At 37.7% G+C, this 19,200-nt stretch overlaps 1 protein-coding gene across 4 annotated transcripts in view; it reads left to right on the forward strand.

The window, feature by feature from the left end:
* Nucleotides 1-19,200, forward strand: part of PREX2 (phosphatidylinositol-3,4,5-trisphosphate dependent Rac exchange factor 2) — a 178,194-nt gene that overhangs the window by 113,018 nt on the left and 45,976 nt on the right. For all 4 annotated transcript variants that reach the window (XM_065627409.1, XM_065627410.1, XM_065627411.1 and 1 more), the window contains 7 exons: nucleotides 942-1,024; nucleotides 1,361-1,451; nucleotides 2,796-2,924; nucleotides 8,151-8,192; nucleotides 10,818-11,035; nucleotides 13,542-13,644; nucleotides 15,695-15,838. In XM_065627409.1, the coding sequence (XP_065483481.1) occupies nucleotides 942-1,024; nucleotides 1,361-1,451; nucleotides 2,796-2,924; nucleotides 8,151-8,192; nucleotides 10,818-11,035; nucleotides 13,542-13,644; nucleotides 15,695-15,838 (810 nt within the window). The remainder of the gene's footprint in view (nucleotides 1-941; nucleotides 1,025-1,360; nucleotides 1,452-2,795; nucleotides 2,925-8,150; nucleotides 8,193-10,817; nucleotides 11,036-13,541; nucleotides 13,645-15,694; nucleotides 15,839-19,200) is intronic.

The following is a 19,200-nucleotide window of genomic DNA, read 5'->3' on the forward strand; positions in this document are numbered from 1 at the left end:
CTGACAACTTCATTTTCTTCTAGTTCCAAAGCTAACCTGGTTAACTCCAGATCAAGGCTCTTTGGCACTGTGCTCCATCTATTACAATTAGAATCCTGCGAAGGGTTATAACTACTGGCTGTAAGGACATCTAAAGGAGCTTAAAAAAAAGCTAAGGAGAGAGAAGTGCTATTTAATTGTATCACTGACGTAAGAAAAATGAGTCTAGATTGACCATGAATAAATTTGGATTATAAATTATCAAGGGGCTACTTCTTATCTGTCACTGCAGGAAGAAAACGAGTTTTAAGCTCAATTTTTCACACCTTTTACGAGAGTTCAGGTTGCATCACTCGTTATCTGAGAGAGCAAGAGACTGAAGGCAGTGACCTGGGAGTCCTTCTTTGTACTCTTAGGAAATGACTAAAAGCTTCATGTCAAATACAGGGTTTGGATGCTGTATTTTTGTCGAATTACTAAAATCTCAGAATGTTTTAATTAGTAAGAACATTAAGATTGTGAATTTTCTATAGAGTCCATATAAAAAATTTATGGTGAATGCCTTTCAGTGACTTTGTGGTCTTGCTATATTAGGTTCACACTACTTAGCCGTTTAGTCTGGTGTTTAGGATGTTCTCCAGCATAGAGGAATCATATGTTCTGGTCATAGAATGTTTAAGGATGGAAGGGACATCCAGTCCAAGCCCCTGCTTGGATGGAGTCTTCTAGAGCCAGGTTGTCCAGGACTGTGTCCAGTTGGGTTTTGAATATGGTCCTTTCTCTAAGAGGTATTTCTGTATTATCGAGTGACTACTAAGTGCACAATATGTAGGGAGAACAGTTACTATGATCCTGAAAGCCAATGCATCAGTCTGTGTGCAAAGCAGATTATCTAAACTACAAAGGTTTTGGAAAACATGCTGAAACTTCTAAACAATTTTTCATTTCAAAATATTTTTCAGGTGATGAGCTTCCCATAAGTGTTCGAATTTCCCATGATAAACAGGACAAGCTCCATAGCTGTTTGGAGCATCTTTTTGGTCAAGTATGAGACTATTTTTCTTGGCTTTGATACTAATGTCCATCCTTGAGCTAAGAGGTCTTTAGCAAATACTTCTTTTTCTTTTTACTTTTGCTTTCCACTGTTTACTGGGATGGTATGTATTTACTCATTCTCCTTCAGTTTTCTGTAAACAGTTCAAAACTGCAAATTAAACAGGTCCTTAGATTTAGTCTAACATTCCTGAGCTGTTACTTTAACTAGAGCCATTAGGTAAGAAAGAATCCAAAGCTGCTTTTCTGTAGTCCATATTTCTTAAGCAAAGAATTTCTAATTGTGGTTATAAAAAACATCTTTCTCAGAAAAGCTTGATCCCAACAGGTTGATTCGATTGTCAATCTTCTGAAAGGACCAGCTGTGATGAGGGCCTTTGAGCAGACAAAATACTTTACACCAGGTCGAGGCCTCCAAGGTAACATTTAATTCTATCTATGAGAATCAAAAAGCAGCTTGAAGGCTACATGGATATGTCTCCTATCTACTCCTTGAGCTGGATGTTGAAGAACAGATGTTGCTTAATCTTGGCATATTCTGCAATGATTGATGAAATTCTTCTTAAGTAGGTCTTAGTAGCAAACTGGCTTATTAAGTTTTCATTGCACAACTGAAAATTTCAGGTTTGTTGGAAAGTTAGCTTTAAATTTTAGACTCTGAACTGACTGTAGGATTGCTAAGGTTTTTGAAGCAAGAAACAGATTTTGTATATTGCAGGTGTTTTTATTACATTTTTGTCTCAACTACTGAAGCCATTTCTGATCTATTTTATTACTAATGCCAAAATTTTAGTATTTTAGTAGATATTTTATTTGTGAAGTTAATTTATAAATAATTTGTAAATGTAAATTTATAGTCACAGTATTATTTATGCCAAATATATGCTTATATAAGCATTATTGATTTTTCAAAACAATCCTGTATGTAATTTTAGATACTCTGCTAACATGTAGTTGCTGAAGTGTAAGTGTGTAAATGGATATCTGGTGGTAACCATAAGATTATGATGAAAACTGCAAAGGACTTCTTTCAGTGAACTGAGTTGTCTTTTTTTTTTTAAAAAAAAAAAAAAGAAGAAAAAAGCTCAGTGGGAGACTGAGGTTGTATTAATATGTATAATGGGTTTGATTATGATTGCATTGATCCTGCATATGTCTTTTGGCAAAGAAAACTAATTTTAGATGGCCAGGAGGTGGATCTTTTGCTTTTATAAATGACTAAAATCCCTTGAAGTCAACAGAGTATAATTACTGTACCCCAATTATCTGGTTTTACAAAGCCTGAAGTACCTGACAGACTCGCTCAACAAAATGTTATCCTTTCAGTGGTATAATAAATGTTCAGTTAGACACAAGATACGAACAAGTCAGATATTTTATTCTTGATCTGCACTATCTTCACGAAGTATGCAAGGAGCACTTCAATGATTTGAAAGATAGATTAGATTAAACAATAAGTAATTTTGTTTTACGTTTAATTTTCTGATTTAATTAATTTGGCCTCTAAAAGTTCCAGGGTTGTGCTTACTCCATAGAGACAGGTACCTTCTGTCCGATGTACCTGGTTCAGAAGGAATCATGTTTGGGAATGCTGCTCTCTCTCTCCTTTGACTATGTAGGGAGCTTAAGACTGTTACCCTAGCTTTAGAGTTAAATAAGTTGACACCTCCTTGACCTGTGAAAACATTCAGGAAGAAATAATGTCTTACTGTGGCTTTCTCAGGAGATTTAAGCAGAAAAATATTATTTTTGTCCTTGCTTAGAATTTCAGCAGGAAATGGAACCAAAGCTTAACTGTCCAAAGAGGCTACGACTCCACATCAAGCAAGACCCTTGGAACCTCCCCAGCAGCGTCCGGAGTCTTGCCCAGAATATCAGAAAATTTGTTGAAGGTTAGTAAGAACAGCATGATCATAAATAAACACTTTTTTAATGACAGAGAGCCTGGGGAAGGGAAGGGGAAAGATACAACTGCTTCACGTTGCTGCAAGGCAAGGTTTGCTGAACACCGTCTAGTCTATACCTGAATTTCAGGACTTTGCTTAGTAACAAGGTTAGGTGAGTACATCTCAGATGTCTCACGTTCACCCTATTGACTTCAGATACCAAAGAGAAGATCATCTCTTCTGACAAGTGAAAACAGATGAGCCATATGTTGCATGTGCAACGTTATTTCAATTGCTGCTGAAGTCCAGTGGCCTTGACTGATTTGTCACAGAATTTTGTGGGACCGATACACCAAAATGAGGCTTTCCTTGAAATTAAACTCCCTTTCTACCATCTTAAATGGGAAGATAAAGACTCTGCAGGACAGCTTTTCTTCTATGTCTTGCTCTTATCTGTCATTGATCTGAAATAATTATCCAACTAAAATCATGCTCCCTCTTCTGCTGTGAAGCCAAACATCTTCTACTGCTTTTCACTTCCTGACTCCATCACAACTGACCAGATCGTTCCGCCCCCTCTGCCTCACTCCCACGACTGTCTAGAAGTTCCCTAGTACTCTGCTTCTCTTCGACACCAAGTGGCAATGTGAGCTGGGGTTTTCTGCTCTGTTCCATGGCTTCATAACAAAGTAACTGTGATTTTTCTCTTCAGAAAATCTTGCCTATAGCTTCTGCTTTATTTTGCATGCTGTTTAATAGAGAAACAGAAATAATGAGCAAAATTAAACTACTTGCACTAAGAATCTAGATGGGAACAAAAACTTGTCAGATCAAGCTTTAAATGATTTGTGTGTGTGCTTAGCTTCTTTTATTTTGTTGGCCAATTTCCATGGTGTCTCATAAACTGCTGAATTTCATATCACTGGAAAAGAACTTTGTGAATAGTTTAAGATAAACCTCCAAAAACCAACTGGCCAAACCAAACAAACTCCTCTACAATCATATTTTCAGACCCTGGGTTAGGAAATTGTAAAAACAACCACAAAAATATCTCCTGTTTTTGGAGTCAATCATAGTGGGTTGACTCTCCAATACTAAGAGTACATCTTCTAATTTAATGGTGGCTGTCACTGAGTGAAAAATGAATAAATATTTTTGGATCCTTTTTTCTACAGGTCTGTCTTCAGTGTAAATCAAATTATATTCAAGTATTAATCACATTTTCTTTCACAGTTCAAGATGAATGAAAATGTGTGTTTAACAGTCCATTGTGCCCCTTCTGAAGCCAAGCCTAACAGACCATTTTCACACAACTTGTTTACACATAAATAGAATTAATAGACTCAACTCATTTCAACATTGGCCACATACTCTCAGTACTGAGCTGAGGTTATTCAGCTAAATTTAATTTTAAATCTACCACAAAATTTTGTGGGAGACTTCAGCAAGGTCCAAATGATTTGCTGCCTCTCTATGATATAAAACTGCTCTTTTTACAATGCTACTCTAATGTAATGGTGACATTTATCAGAAGGAATCTTGCTGTTTACAGAACAATAAAACTGTTGGCATTTTCTAGTATTTTAGAAATTAGGATTAAAAAAGGTTTTCCCTGTTCATAAATTATAGTAACTAACTTTATTGCAGCTGTCATGCTTGTGAATGGTGCGTGGTTCAGAGAGATAAATAGTAAAAGGCATTATTCTTGTGCCATTCAAGGAGAGCACACACTCTGCCTTACTTTCTCTCATCATTGTGTCTCAGAAGTTGTCTGCCCATTTGAAATATTCTTGGCTCTCCCTTTCCCTCTACGGCATCTGAGCTTTCGTCAGAGATTTCCAACTGGCTTTTGTGCCATCTTCATAAACAAATACATGAGTTTACACATAAAATTATCACCTTAGGCTTTTTATTCACCATTACTCTTTACATTGTTCTATTCTCTTGTAGTTTTTTTCTTTAATTTGATTCCTATTCTACCATCACCACCGCTCAAACTGGTATCACTAATACTTGTTCCTAAGAAGTATTCTGGAGAATCATGATCCACATCTTCATCATAACTTTGATTTGCCTGTGAAACCAAGGAGTTGGTGTGATGTAAAGGATACCTGAAAGCCCAGGTTCTTGTGGCTTCCCTGGCACAAATAGCATGAAGGAGAAATAGGAAAATGGAAGTGAATAATTGCTTCTCAAGCCTTAGTTTCGAAGGCATGTCTGGACAGGTAGATGTGTTGAAAAGATTCAGGGCAGAGATGTGCCCCTCAGGCAGTTTTGGGAAACTGCTGTGATTTAGACAGGCTTAAGCCTGTATAAATTAAATGCGAGACACGACCAGCAGCGGATCTAACTGAAATCAGATGAACACGCAGCAGGGTTAAAAATGCTTTAGTGGCTAAATTTTCCCTTCATATCTTAATTTCTTTTTTTTCACCTTTCTAGTCTTGTCTTTATGCATTGTGTTCACAAATGGTCAGGATATATAGAAGAAACACAAGTACTACCCTGAGCTATTTCTGGCTGAAAACCTAACACGTGGTATAGAGATTTACCTCCCGATTCCCTCTTACTCACCCGATTTAGAAAAAACAAAAGACGCCCCCTATTTTTACTGCTTAGTTGGGCGTATGAGAACAAATTGAACAAAGTCTTGGGATTTTAGGAGAATCTTCATGTTTGTTTATAAGTAAAAGGCAGTATTTTAATAACTGAGGAAAGCAGATCTATTTGTCTCTTCTAGCAGGTTCTAGAGGAAGTAGTCAAAGGAGACCACAGACACAGCTTTGTTCCCCATGGCAAAACAATTCCTATACCTAAAACCTGAAATTGTTATAAACATACTTAACCATTATCGATGAATGCTAAAGGAATGAACAATGCTTTCAGTAAATGCAGCTCCTTATTGAAAACCAACTCATTTTTATTTTCATAAAAATATCACAGGCTATTGTAATTTTTTACTTGTTCTGTTGCATTGTATCATAGAATAGCAAGTTGGAAGGGACCACATTGTAGTAGATAGATTGATTAGTGTTTTAAAGCAGAAGGAGACATGGGAGCCCCACAAAAATGAGATGTAAGTCCTAGATCTTAGGATTCTTACCTTGTTTAATAAGTATGAAGGAATGGGAAAACTTAGAATGCCTTGGGGATGATTGTTCTGGTCTGTCAGTTTTCTTTTTATTAGTATTGGAACTGGGTGAACAATTTTTAAAAGCTGTGAAGGTTTGCACAGATTAAAAAAAAAAGAAGAAAAACAACAACAACCAACCAACAAAAACCCCAACAAACAAACATACCAGAAAAAAAACCAACCAAACCTTCCTTGACATTACCATGTCATTAGAGATAGAAAAGTTTTCTATGGTTGCAGTAAAAAGCAGCCCTAGAAGGCTAAGCAAGTTGATAGAATTGCAGAGTTCTCTGAAATAGTACCTGGCTTCTAGGAGGGTTTATCTGGAGCTAAGTAACTAAAGAAAAGATGAAAGTTATTTCTTGGAGCGACTGAGCCTACTACATTGTTAAACCAATAAAGATAAAGAGAAGTTATCTTTGAAGATGGAGTGCTTGATTTTTGTGGAGGAGAGAGCAGTAATCAGGGCAGGAATTAACAGTTGTTGAATAGAGTATAATGTAGGTACAGGATTCTAGATATATTTGAGATATGTAACATGAGAATCGGAAAGCACAAGAGCAAGAGCTGAGGGATGACTTGAGTAGGAACCGGGAAAATCAACAAGATGGATGGAAAGAAAAGGACCCTTCAGAAGGAAAGTAGAACCAAAGCCAGCCAGCATAACAACAGAAGGGTATAAAGAGAACAAAGAGGAGGTGGAATTCCTGTAGTTGCTTGTTCTCAAAGGAAAAAGAAGGAAGATTTTTGGTCAAAAGAGGAAATATTTTAGAGCAAGTCAGATTTCTAGTCAGCTATAACTGCATGAGGAAGTGCAGTTGTTTTGCTAGCGCAATACTTTAAACAGGAGATATTACAAAATTGAGAAAGTTCACATCTATTATAATATAAATTACAAGTGAAGAGTGAAGGAGCCTTTCAGCCAAAGGTATAACAAATGTATTTCAACTTAAATCATAAACCATGCGGTGCAAATCTCAGTCTTATTTCAAAAATATTTTCAAATGTGAGAAAGAAGACCAAAATCTAGCCTTTACTGGCAAAGATCAGAATGGCAGAATAGCATGATTAAAAAAAAAAAAAGTACAAAAGAATGTCTAAGAATAAAAGAAGTTGAAGGTATCTTGCATTACAAATCATATAATCTAAAGCAAAATTGCAAGGGAGTTATTCCCTTCCATATGCCATGTAGCAAGAAGGGGTGGAAATTTCCATAGCATTCAGAATTTGTTGGAAAGCAAACGATTGACATCCAAGGTTCACTTATAACCCCAGGTAAGTCTCTACTTATACAAATAACCTAAAAATACTCTCTTGCCTGTGGGTGTATTTTGAAACGCAGACTTACAGCAGTGATAAAGGAGAGTTGCAATGTCCTGTGTTTTTCCCATAAACAGGAAATAATTGTTTATAGATACCTCAAATGCTTTTGAATTCAGAGATTCAACAGATCTCACAGAAAACAAGCTGCAAGTAGCAGCCTCAATATATCTAAATTCTTCTGATAAAAGCTGTATTTCCCTATATGGTATTTTCAGTTACTAAGCTACTTTCAGACTCCAAGATGTTAAGTTATTAATCTCTGCAAGTTTTTTTCCAGAAGACAGAAGGCTAAGGCAAAGACCTATTTTCAGGCAATTTTGAAGCAAAACCCGTAATTTTGATTGTTTTGATGCTTGTATTTGAGATACCATGGGCATGCGTTTCAGAAGCATAGGCACTGCCAGTTCTTTTTGCAGTGAGTGTACTGCACGGATGGAGATCAGTTTGAAATGTTTTCGTTTTTGAGCATAGTCACCTTTGGGGAAGATTCTGGCTTTTCATAGAGATATTCAAGTACACACAGAATCCAGACTGTGCTGTTGATACGGTCGACTCCAATGTCTGTTCTGTCATCCAAGTTGTATTCAAATTTCAAACTATTTAAATTTCAAACCTATTTGAAGTTGAGACTCATTACTGTTTTGTAGATGTAAATCAGGATTGCCTGTACAAGAAGTTGGAGTTAAGCTGGTATAAAATGAGAAACTGAAAATGCATTATTATGTTGGTGAAAAACTTTTAACCATGACCTCAATATATTTTCTTTTCTCTTTAAGAGGTGAAGGCACGAATACTCTTGGCACTTCTTGAGTATACAGGTAATTTTGCTTGTTTTGGGAGTGGGGGAATTGAACGTGGATGGTTTGAGATTTTTTTTGCTTTTGAACAGCGTACTGTGTTTAGAGAAAGGGGAAGAAACTCAGATACAAAAACTTGATAATCAACAACTTTACCCCTGTGTTTACACTGAGGATTCCAGAAGAACACAGCTATTCCAAAGACATTTCTAACAAACATTGCACACTCTTTTTTTTAATGCAAAATACCTTCTCTGGTCATTTACTTTGGATTTTGCCAGATGAAGTAACTACTAATTCACTGAGCTTCTCCACAGTACTTCCGCTATCTTTCTCTTTTTGGGTTTTTGCCTATTTACTATATTTTTTCTTTTCATTTCCATCTATTTCCAGACTTACCTTACTATTCTAACCCATCTCTTTTAGAGGATACCTTTTTGGAAGGGATCTGATTATTCTGTGTATTATTCAATCGTGACCCCATACAGCATACAGTTTCAGATGCACAAAATAAATATGTGTGTCTGCAAAATAAATGTCAATAGATCAGTATTTAGAAAATAATACTTATGGCAGAAGATTCTCTACAGTTTATAGGTGCATAAGTCTTCAAGTAAGCAGTCACATTTCGCTGTAAAAGCTCATTATTTTAGCCATCTTGCAGCACTATATGAACACATTATTATGTCATGATTTTTAAATGACACATAACAGCTGTTTTATAAATAGGAATAGAACATTTATTTCTTGTCAGATTTCTTCCAAATATTAAAGTTTTTAGGAATTCCTCAGGTGTTTTAAAACAAGAAGTCATTTGAGGAAATACTTTGGACTTGACTTTTTGGAAGCAGTTTTCGCTATTTATGTGGTTTCGTAAGTTCGTAAATTCCATGGTTTATTTTGTATAAAAAAATATTTTTGTTTAAAAGAGCCCTTAGTGCTCTTGCATGCAGTATCTGATGTTCAAGTAGTATTAAATGAGATCTGGAAATGAGGTGTTGGAGACACAAGAGGGCTGCTTCAGCAGCAGGCAATGCAGAGGAAGGCACTGAGGGTCAGCTGCTGTTAGATAAACAGAGATAAACTTGAGCAAAGCGAGGAGAGGGAATGTGTGTTGGGCTCAAATCCCTTAGAACTGCTCTGACATTGGAAGGTTTTTGACCATGCAGAAGCCAGTGGGATTTTTGAAGCTGGAGGTGGATGGAGTTCTTAAAGATGAAGATTCTGTCTGTACTGGAATCTGCACAGATTGAGAGACTGGAGAGAGAGGCAAGGAGAGAGACCTTAATTTTAATAATCAAAAAGCAAGGAGTTGCAGTGCATAAGCAGTAGGGATTAGACTAGTTATGGAAAACATTCATGAGGTCTTGAGACGCTGGCAAATGGAATCAACATGACAGTGAAAGAGTGGTCGCTGTTGTCAATAGTCAAGCAAAAGATTGAAGAAGATCTCGGAAGGGAAACAGACAGAATTAAGTTACCTTGAGAAATACTTGGAGTCAGAAAAGCATATTTTTAAAGTCAATATTAATTTTGTGACTACAGAATTATTTCTGCTTACTTATCTGGTCATCTAAAGTCTTGCCAGCTCCATAGAGAAAGGTGGGAAAGGAACTAAGCCTCTTAGAGGCAGAGGAATCTAAAAGTGTGGACAAAGACTGTAGGATTTGGAAAGACCTCAATGTCACCTAATCTTTTTCTCTTGCTCTAAGAAAGATTAAGTCTACCTGTACCATTTGTGATCGATGTTTGCCTAACAGCTCATAATGATAAAAATATTTGAAAACCTTAAGAGAAGAGGAGAAGAAGGTAGCACTGAATATTTATCACCACAGTTTTGTGCTTTACCGAGAATGTGTTTCCCTTTCTCACTCTTTTGACCTTTAGTTATAATGCCTCTGCCCTTCAGACTAAATGGGTTGGTTAGCTAGTCCCTAATTTAAATCAGCTGCTAATGGTTCTATAGACTTTTACCTAGGGACCTGCCCTGGACTTCCCTGATGCCATAAATCTCTGCTCCTTCCTGGATATGTGATGCCACTCTATGCTTATTTTATAGTTTTAATATTCATATATATATTGTATTTGGATAGATTGTGTTTTGGTAGCAACACTCCTATGTGCCTTGTCTGCACTTCACAGTGGACAGTCTTCATCTAACCTACCCAGCTGGTAGCTGTGGAATTGGCCAGATGCTGCAGACATGTTAAGAGCTTCTGCCTATCCTTGCTTTCCTGGGGAAAGGAAATGCTTTTGTGCCCAGCTGGTTCTCACCTTGCAGCAAAGAGATCTGACTCACACCTGTCACCTTGTAACCTCAAAAGTACATAGAATTGATGGTATATACGTTAAAATCTACAAGATAAACATACATTGTTTATAAAGAATTACTCTAAATTCCAGATATTAAATATATTCCTGTACCATTTTAGAATTGTAAAATAATATTTTAATGTGGAAAATGGCAGTGTTGCTTCTGGAGTGCTATTTACTGGGAATAACATTAGGCTGTAAACTTGTCATTTACTTTACATTAAAATGATGTGGTTTTAAAACAAAGAAGAAAATTCCAGCCCAGGTCCTTTGCTGTCTGTTAATCTCCTGCTCCGTTTTTGCTTTTCCTCTTTGGGCTTTTACCCATCACAGATAGTGAGATACAGCTGAGGCGAGACATGGTCTTCTGTCAGAGCCTAGTGGCCACGGTGTGCGCTTTTTCAGAGCAACTGATGGTGGCCTTAAATCAGATGTTTGACAACAACAAGGAATATGAAATGGAGACGCTGGAGGCCAGCAGAAGGTGGTTGGAACAGATTGCCAGTGCGGGTCTTCTCCTTCATTTCCAGTCCCTGCTCTCACCTAACCTGGTAAGACTCCTCGTGTAACATGCTTGGCCGCAGCCAGTCTTTGTTCTCTGAACCAGGGGCACAGTTAAACAGTCTCAGTTATAAATGTGATCTTTTGTGCCCCTTGTGCTTAGCTTGTTACTTAATTAGTTGTTATTTGGAAAATTTGCCATTTAGATAATTACAGATATGGGAAGTGTTTGTTTGTGATATGGGAAGTGCTTGTGTGTGATATGGGAAATAAATTTTCCACAAAGACAGTATGATGTTTGTTTTGAGTTAGCAGATATTGAGCTTACCCTTGACTCCCCACTGCTATCATAGCTGTTCCCTAGGAGTGAATGTTGTATTAGGTGATAGCCAGCACTTCAGTTTGCAATGAGCAGCAATGCAAAATAAATAAAATACCTGGTTTGGATAATTTTAGTAGGACCTCCCACCTCCCAAACCAACAAACAAAACCAACAACTCGAAGGTCTATAGTGGTTGGGGGAGTAGACATGCTGGTCAGTTTTGCTCCTGTTGTAGGGCAAATCCTCATGGCCTGTCAGGATAATTGGAAATCTGCTATTTCTTCATAAGACATGGCAAAGAGCCATGGCTTAAGAAAAAAATTTAAAAAGGGACACGGCTTTGTAGTCCTGTAATCCCCTGTTATCCAAAGTGCTTCTTCAGCTATTCAGGCTGCTTCCCACGCCAGGCTGGTTGCTGCTAACCTGAAGAACTGGGAAGCAGTCTGCTCTGTGGCAGTCTTCTCAGCCCCTGGAGTTGCTCACTAAAAGTAACTGATTTGGTACATTCCACCGTATAAAAGTCTACACAAATAACAGACAATGTTCGTAGTATCAAAGGTCATATTTTCTTGCCTCGTATGTCTCGTTAGCAAATTGCTGACAAGTTGACCTGATAAACTTTAGAAGCAGAAGAGATTAATAAGAATGAAGGTATTTCTAAATTACACTCATAAAGTATTAGTCTGTGGTATTTTTGGAGAGCATTGACTTAAGCTTGTGTGGGACAGGGTATGTCAGGATGAGGCGAGCAGCTTAAAAACAGATCAAGTGAGTGCTTGGGAGAAACAGGATGAATACGTGAAGACAGCATGGTCAGGGGAGCTCAGGCTCGCGTCTTGAGTCTTGGATGCTTTTTAGCACCACCCAGCACCAACATGTCCTGGTGCTGGAGTCCTCAGAGTTCAAGAGTCAGTTCAGTGGGTGCCTGTCTTACGTGTTTCCATGTGCACAAAATAACTGTTGTCTTTACAGCACTGAATACTTTTGGTTTTTCTTTCAAGATTGTAGAGATTTCTTTTGTAGTGAAAATGCATTCTGCTTAGCTATTTTCACATGATCAGATACCAGCTGTATGCATTGTTGAATTGAAAATAAATTCTCTTCTAACTGTTCTTAACCGAGGGAAAAGTATTTAAAGGCAACTTTTTCAATACCATCTCAGCACTATTTTGCTTACAAATGATCCGTGTTATTTTAAACAAGGGTATTTGAAGGAAATTACACTCACTATGGCCACAGTTCAGTAAAGAATGAGCAGTTGTGCAAAGATTTCCCATGTCACTGAATGGTTTTCAGGCTATTCTGCTGATAAAACTGCTCTGTCCCTAGGGACTTCATAAATTCAACCAGGAGACAAGGTATTTCTAGCATCTTTGTTTTTTTCATAAATACAAGGGAGATTGCCCTTTCACTATAGATCAGGGAAAATCATGGGGTTTTTTGTTAGTTTTTGTTTTGTTTTTTTCCTTTCTATAATTCAGTAAGCTAAAGTTTATCCTCATTTTATAGGCAGCTAGTTTATTCTTTGAATTCCTACTGTTTCAGTCCTTAGAGGAGGTAAAAGGCATGCCTCAAATTTCCATTTGTCTCTTGCTAGCTTAAGGTGCTAGGGGGAGGGTTTTATAAAGAATAGAATTACTTTAAGTGATTATTGATTTCTGCTATAAGTGCTCTGCATATTTAACTCAAGGTAATTATACTTGTAGATGACTATTTTCCTTTTTAAAGGTTCAGTAAAGTGTCCTGAGAAGTTAGTAATTTGCTTCCTGAAGCTTTTTTGGTAAACTATTCTGGATCTCTTTAGCCATCCCTTTAGCTCAGGAGTACACAGAGTGAACCATAGGTGCAAATCAGAATATCAGTGTATCTACATACTTGATTTGCATCTAGAGTTTTGCAGGTGAAGGCGCAAGTCACCCCGAGCTCTGTACTCTTACATAAAGAATAACTGCAGTATTGTTAGATTAAAAGCTTTGAGAAGTAGTGGTAGCTATAAATTATCTTATTAATTTACTATGTGAAATTATAACATTCATTTTAATAATCTTGGACTAGTAATAAAAGGGAAAGCGCTGATAGAAACATTATCTAGGAGTTAATTAGGTTATGCGCTGCACCAGTGAAATGTTGTGCAACATTCTGAAGTTATTTTTATGTTGTGCTCTGATATTATTTCTGGTAGGGAGAAAGTCTGGCTGAAATGACCATTTCACTTTTTCTTTTGCCTTTTTTAGGCTGATGAGCAAGCCATGCTAGAAGATACGTTGGTTGCACTGTTTGACTTGGAAAAAGTTACTTTTTACTTCAGACAATCAGAGCCAGAACCACTAGTTGCAAGTGAGTAATTATAATTAATATCTGGGTTTTACTGTTCAGAAACATTTTTTGTATTTGTACTATTTTTCTTTCCTAGAACGTTACCTCCCATGGGGATTATTATATAATTTGGGATTATGGAGAATTAGTAGATCTGTAGCTCTCCTAATATTCCTAGATTTTCTGAAATACAGCTACCATCAGTCACAATGCAGAATCATTATCTGGCGGTGTCAGTAACCTTGAGGGCAAAACTATTTGCTTAAGCGCATTTTCTGTGGACTGCATCAGGAAAGTCCCTGGAAGATTAGTTGTTATTGAAGAGTTGTGTGTAAAATAAGCACGAAGGTCTTAATAGAGAAATGCAGCTGAGATAACATGGAGAAGCATAAAAATAATTTCTTTTTTGTTGTCTGAAAGACAAAGTAGATCTCAGAAGAGTTCCTTGAAAGGAGGCACCAAAACTATTGGGATGGCTTTAAATTGTGCAAGAAACTTCCTCCACGACCTGCGGGTGCAGACGATCAGGGTCCTGAACCCTCCTTCCCGGTGCTCGCCCAGCTCGCAGGAAGGGACTGCCTTCGCAGTCTGCTGTTTATACCCCTTTCTCATTTTCAGCCACTCCTTTACTAATACGTTTTCAGCCAGTAGAGGTTTTCCTGCAGTGAACTTTGTTTAGTGAGCAAAAAGTTCCCATTCTTTCATAAGTCTTATAAATCCCCTGGGAAGGGAGGAAAACATGTCTGCTTCACATCAAGCTTTTCTAAAACAATTCCCTTGCCGGATTGAGACCACACATGAGAGAACTTCTGCAGTAACCAAACCCAGAAGACACGAAACTCCTCCACAAAGCTGCCCATGCTCCAAATAATTAGTAGCGCAGGGCTGGTAGTCAAGTAGGAATTAGCCTGTATGAGACCATATTTATTTCTGTATAACTCAAATAAGGACCATGTTCAGAGTGTTTGTTTTAAAAAGAAGCCTTGCCAAGCCAGGTAACAACATGGAACTGCAGTTACAGGAGGGCCTCCTGCCTCATGCCTATGTCATGAACTGTTTGTATTGCTGTATCTTCCAGCTGAGGTGTCTGTGCCAAAACAGAGACCTGGAAAGTCTGTGTGTTCCAGGATTGTAATAAACTCTGTATTTCCTGTTGGTTTAAGTGCTGCCACCAGGGTCGTCCTGACTGTGGTTACAGAAGACAACTGGCAAATTTGGTTTTCCTTCCCTTTATGATTCTGCAGAGTTAAAAAAAAAAAAAAAAAGTCGTCTTTTTCTTATTACCAAAAATAGTGAAAAATGTTCCTTTGGTACAAAATAATTTATGCACATAGTGTAAAAACTACATAATAATATATTAATGCTAATTACTAAATTTTATTGTTCTTTACAACTCGGAGACTTATGTATCAAAACGATGCTTAAACAAGAAATACATACAAAGCTTAAATTGAATTAAACTGACTGCCTCTGAGAGATTTAGCTAAATAGAAAATTTTCATTGACTTTTGTTAATGGTCATTACATGCTAATCATCTGGTATAATACACACAGTGTATGTTATGGAATCACTGTAACTGAAAACCAATACTGCTAGTTGCCCTGAACTCTAAACCAATTGATGCATTGACTTTTGGCTTGTCGAAGTGTAATGAAACGTGCTCTTACAGTTTCATATCTTCTACCGTAATACTTTTGTTTTGCCAGCTGAATCCTGATTTTTAATAATAATTTAATGAATATGCTGTAGCTACTGTATATTTATTTGTGTTCTGTCACACACAAATTGGAGGAGAATCTGACTCTGTATCTCACACTGACCTTTAACATTGTGCACCTGAGGGAGGCATGTGAAATATGGCTAAAGGTGTCAGTGTCACTGTTTCTCTACTTCCTGATAATGGATAGGCCAAAAGTGACCAGAGGAACACCAAGTATAATGTAAAATACTGCATGTATTAGTTCTGTGTCTGCCATGGTTTTTATCTAACAGTGTGAATTTTTGGTGCAACAGTTTCTGGAAAAAGTGTCATTGCTTTTAATGAAATAGTAACACGGACTGTATTCTTAGATGTACCAATCACATACCAAGCAGAAGGAAGCCGGCAAACCCTGAAGGTTTACTTCTACCTTGATAGTTACCATTTTGAGCAGCTTCCTCAAAGGCTGAAGAATGGAGGGGGATTTAAAATCCACCCAGTACTTTTTTCACAAGGTAATTTGTGTTTCAATTCCTCCCCCCGCCCGACATCTTTCACGTAATATTTAACTCACTTCAAAACCCTAATTATTCAGTCTGATTTAAATTGTTTGTAACTATAAGGACACAATGCTTGTATTTAAATATGTTGTTTAATGTGGGCATTTATTGAGAACTTTGAATTAAAATGTGAATTTAAGAAATGCTGGGATTTGTGATTAAAAAAATAGAGGCACGGGTATACACTTCCAAGCTTATACGTGTTGTATGATTCCAACACCAAAGAATGAATCCTTTTGTAACAATATTCTTTTGTTCTTTGTAGACATTAGTGGACCATAGTCAGACAACGCAATTTGCTTTTAAAAGTGTTTTGCATTCCAAATGCGAAATATTTTCCTGTTACTTCAAATTTAAGCACTAGATTGTTATCCCCTCAGAATTTTGGGTTTTTTTTAAATGTTAGGAGGGCTTAAATAAGGTTTTCAGGCTTTTGTATTTACGACACTGCAAACGTTACCGACGCGATGAATGCTGGCACCGATGCTCAGCCTGCTCAGAACTGGCAGGCAGCCGGAATCAGCTGTGGTGTCATTACAGTCATCAGGAGAAATGGAGAGTGCGAGGTGCTGATTGCCTTGAGCTGCCTTTGATTTCGGAAGGAGCTGAAAGTACTCCGTACCTTGCGAATGGTTGCCAGGGTCTCTGTGGAACATGCAGGCGTCAGGCATACAGTGAAGGTTTTGAGGGGGGTTTGGTCTCTGATCGATAAGGAGGATGTAAATGGAAATAGCAAACAGTAAGATACATGGAGAAATAGCTGAACTTACTGTACACTTAAAACATGCAATATTTAAAAAATAAGATCCCTGAAGTCTGATTTTAAAACAAACTAATAAAGACAGACTTCAGTATATCTCTGATTTCAGTTATATGGGAAAATAAGAGCACTGAGCAGGAGACACATTTCAGTAGAGCAGACAAAAAGATACATGAAAGAGAACAGAAAATACCTTGGTTCTGATGAAAACCTGGAAACACTTTTTTTTTTTAGATTCAGGGGCGGATTTAGTGTGCTAAAGAATTTATTTTGCAGAATTTTTTCCCTTTCTGTTTCCAGAAGCCCTAAATATTTGAGTCTTAGGATAAGCTGCTTTGTAGTCAGCTAAAGGAAAAGGTTGTTCATTCAAGTGTTACATCTGCTTAATAATTTTCAGTAACGTAGAAGATTTCTTCTTTCTTTATTATACCCAATTTCTTTAATTTTCAAGGATCCCCCTCCAAAATACTCCATTAGACTCCAAGAATAAGAAGTCTTGGATAAGAAGTTAAATCCTAGTGTTTAAGTATTTTTTTCCTCATTAATGAGTGAATTGGTATTCTATTTTTTATTTATTTCCTATGAGGTTTGGCTGAGCTGCCATCAAACTCGCTTGGTACATCCCCATCTTTAACTGAGATTTATTAGCTACAAATGTAGAAATCTTCTGTAAGTTCTTCTGTGAAGTGAATTCGTGCTTCCCAAGCTTAACAGAGCTAAGCTGTTTCCTTCCTAAAATACGATGGTTTATGATGTTTTCAAATGGAATATTTAGAAAATCATGTTTTTGGAACACTTTATCAAAGGCATAAGTCAGAGCACATCAGTCTTCTCATCTCTGTGTTGCTCTATGCTGTGTTGTGTAGCTCTGTGCCTAAAATCACAAGTCTGTATCTTCAGGACTGGGACTGTAGACTTTTTACACAGTTTAAAAATGTTTATCCAGACTATATTATGTATTCCTCCACTTTTAAAAACAGTTTTGTGCAACCACATAATTAAGTGTATACAGTCAAAAGAATCCTGATTTGCAGGACTGGGGTCTGAGAATGTTGAGATACTGCTGTTGGTATTCAAATTTTTCTATTTCCTATGTTAGAATTGAGATCTCAGCAATAAATAAGCTTAAGTAGAAGAAACTTTATTTAAAATTAAAATACAGTTTATTTAAATTTGCTACTTAGTTTCTTAATTATGTAGGGTTTTTTATTTTTTTTTCTTTTTTCATGGAATCCTAGAATAATTCAGATTGGAAGAGACCTCAAGAGGTCTCTAGTCCAACCTTCTGCTCGCAACAGCATCAGCTGTGACATCAGACCAGGTTGCGCAGGTGTTTAGCAAGTAGGATCTTGAAAACACCTAAGGACAGAAACAGCACAACCTCTTGGGTAACGTGTTCCTGTACTTGACTGTCCTAATAGTGAAAAAGTATTTTCTTTCTATTGAGTTGAAGCATCTCTTGTTTCAATTTACATCCATGCACCATTGTGAAGAACCTGGCTCTGGCTTCTTGTTGATCTGGTAGCTAATGGCACCTGGATAGTAGGTCCCCTCCAAACCATCACTTGTACAGGCTGCATAAGCTCAGGTCCCTCCTCAGCCTCTTCTCAGAGAGCATGTGCTCCATCCCATGACCATCTTTGTGGCCCTCTACTCAACTCTTTCCACTTGATCAGCAGCTTTTGTGTATTGTGGGGACCAAAACTAGACACAGTGTTCAAGATGCTGTCTAATGAGTGTTGAGTAAAGTGAGGACAAGCAGTCTTTTGGTCTACTGGCTGTGGTTATGTTAATACAGTTTAGGATGCTCTCAGCCTTCTTAATTGCCAGAGAACTCTGCAGGTGCTTTTCCAGCTTGCTGTCTAACATGACCCTGAGCTCCTTCTCAACAGAGCTGCTCTTTAGGCTCCACCTTCCTAGGTGCAGGACTTAACATTTGTCCTTATTCAGTTTCACAAGGTTCCTGGCGGCCCATTCCTCCAGCCTGTCCAGGTCCCTCTCTAGGTTGCCGTGCACTTGACTAAATCCACTGCTTCCCCTGCTTTGGTATCGGCTGCAAACTAGACAAGAGGGCACTCTGTCAGTGCCCCTGGAGGGCCTCCTCCAGGTCAGCGGTAAAGATGTCGAACAGTAGAGATCCCTGTGGTATTCTGTTTGTCATGGTCCCCTGGGTAGATGGTGTCCAGTTAGCTACTATACTTTGAGCCTTCTCCATCCTTCCAGGTTTTTCTCCCATTCAGTTGCCCATGCATTCAGACCATAATATTCTAACTTTGATTCAAGAATACCACAGAACACATGTCTGTTTGTAAGGAAAGCTTCCTTACCGAAGAGCTTTCTAATATATTAGGTAGAAAAATGTTAAACCCTTTCATAAAGGGAGGAGCCAAATCCCACACTGGGATTCCCTGCCAGCACCCCTGAGTATGGCCCTGCAGTGCCTGTGGAGGCAGAACTCTCTGCTCCAGCCCGTCCCAACAGACCACTGAGTTTCTGGGCTGGGTGATCTAATTGGATAAAACCAACTTTATGCCAGTAAACTAAGATTACCAACTCT

The sequence above is a fragment of the Caloenas nicobarica genome, chromosome 2, assembly GCF_036013445.1.
Source record: "Caloenas nicobarica isolate bCalNic1 chromosome 2, bCalNic1.hap1, whole genome shotgun sequence".
In the NCBI taxonomy this organism is placed as follows: Eukaryota; Metazoa; Chordata; class Aves; order Columbiformes; family Columbidae; genus Caloenas; species Caloenas nicobarica.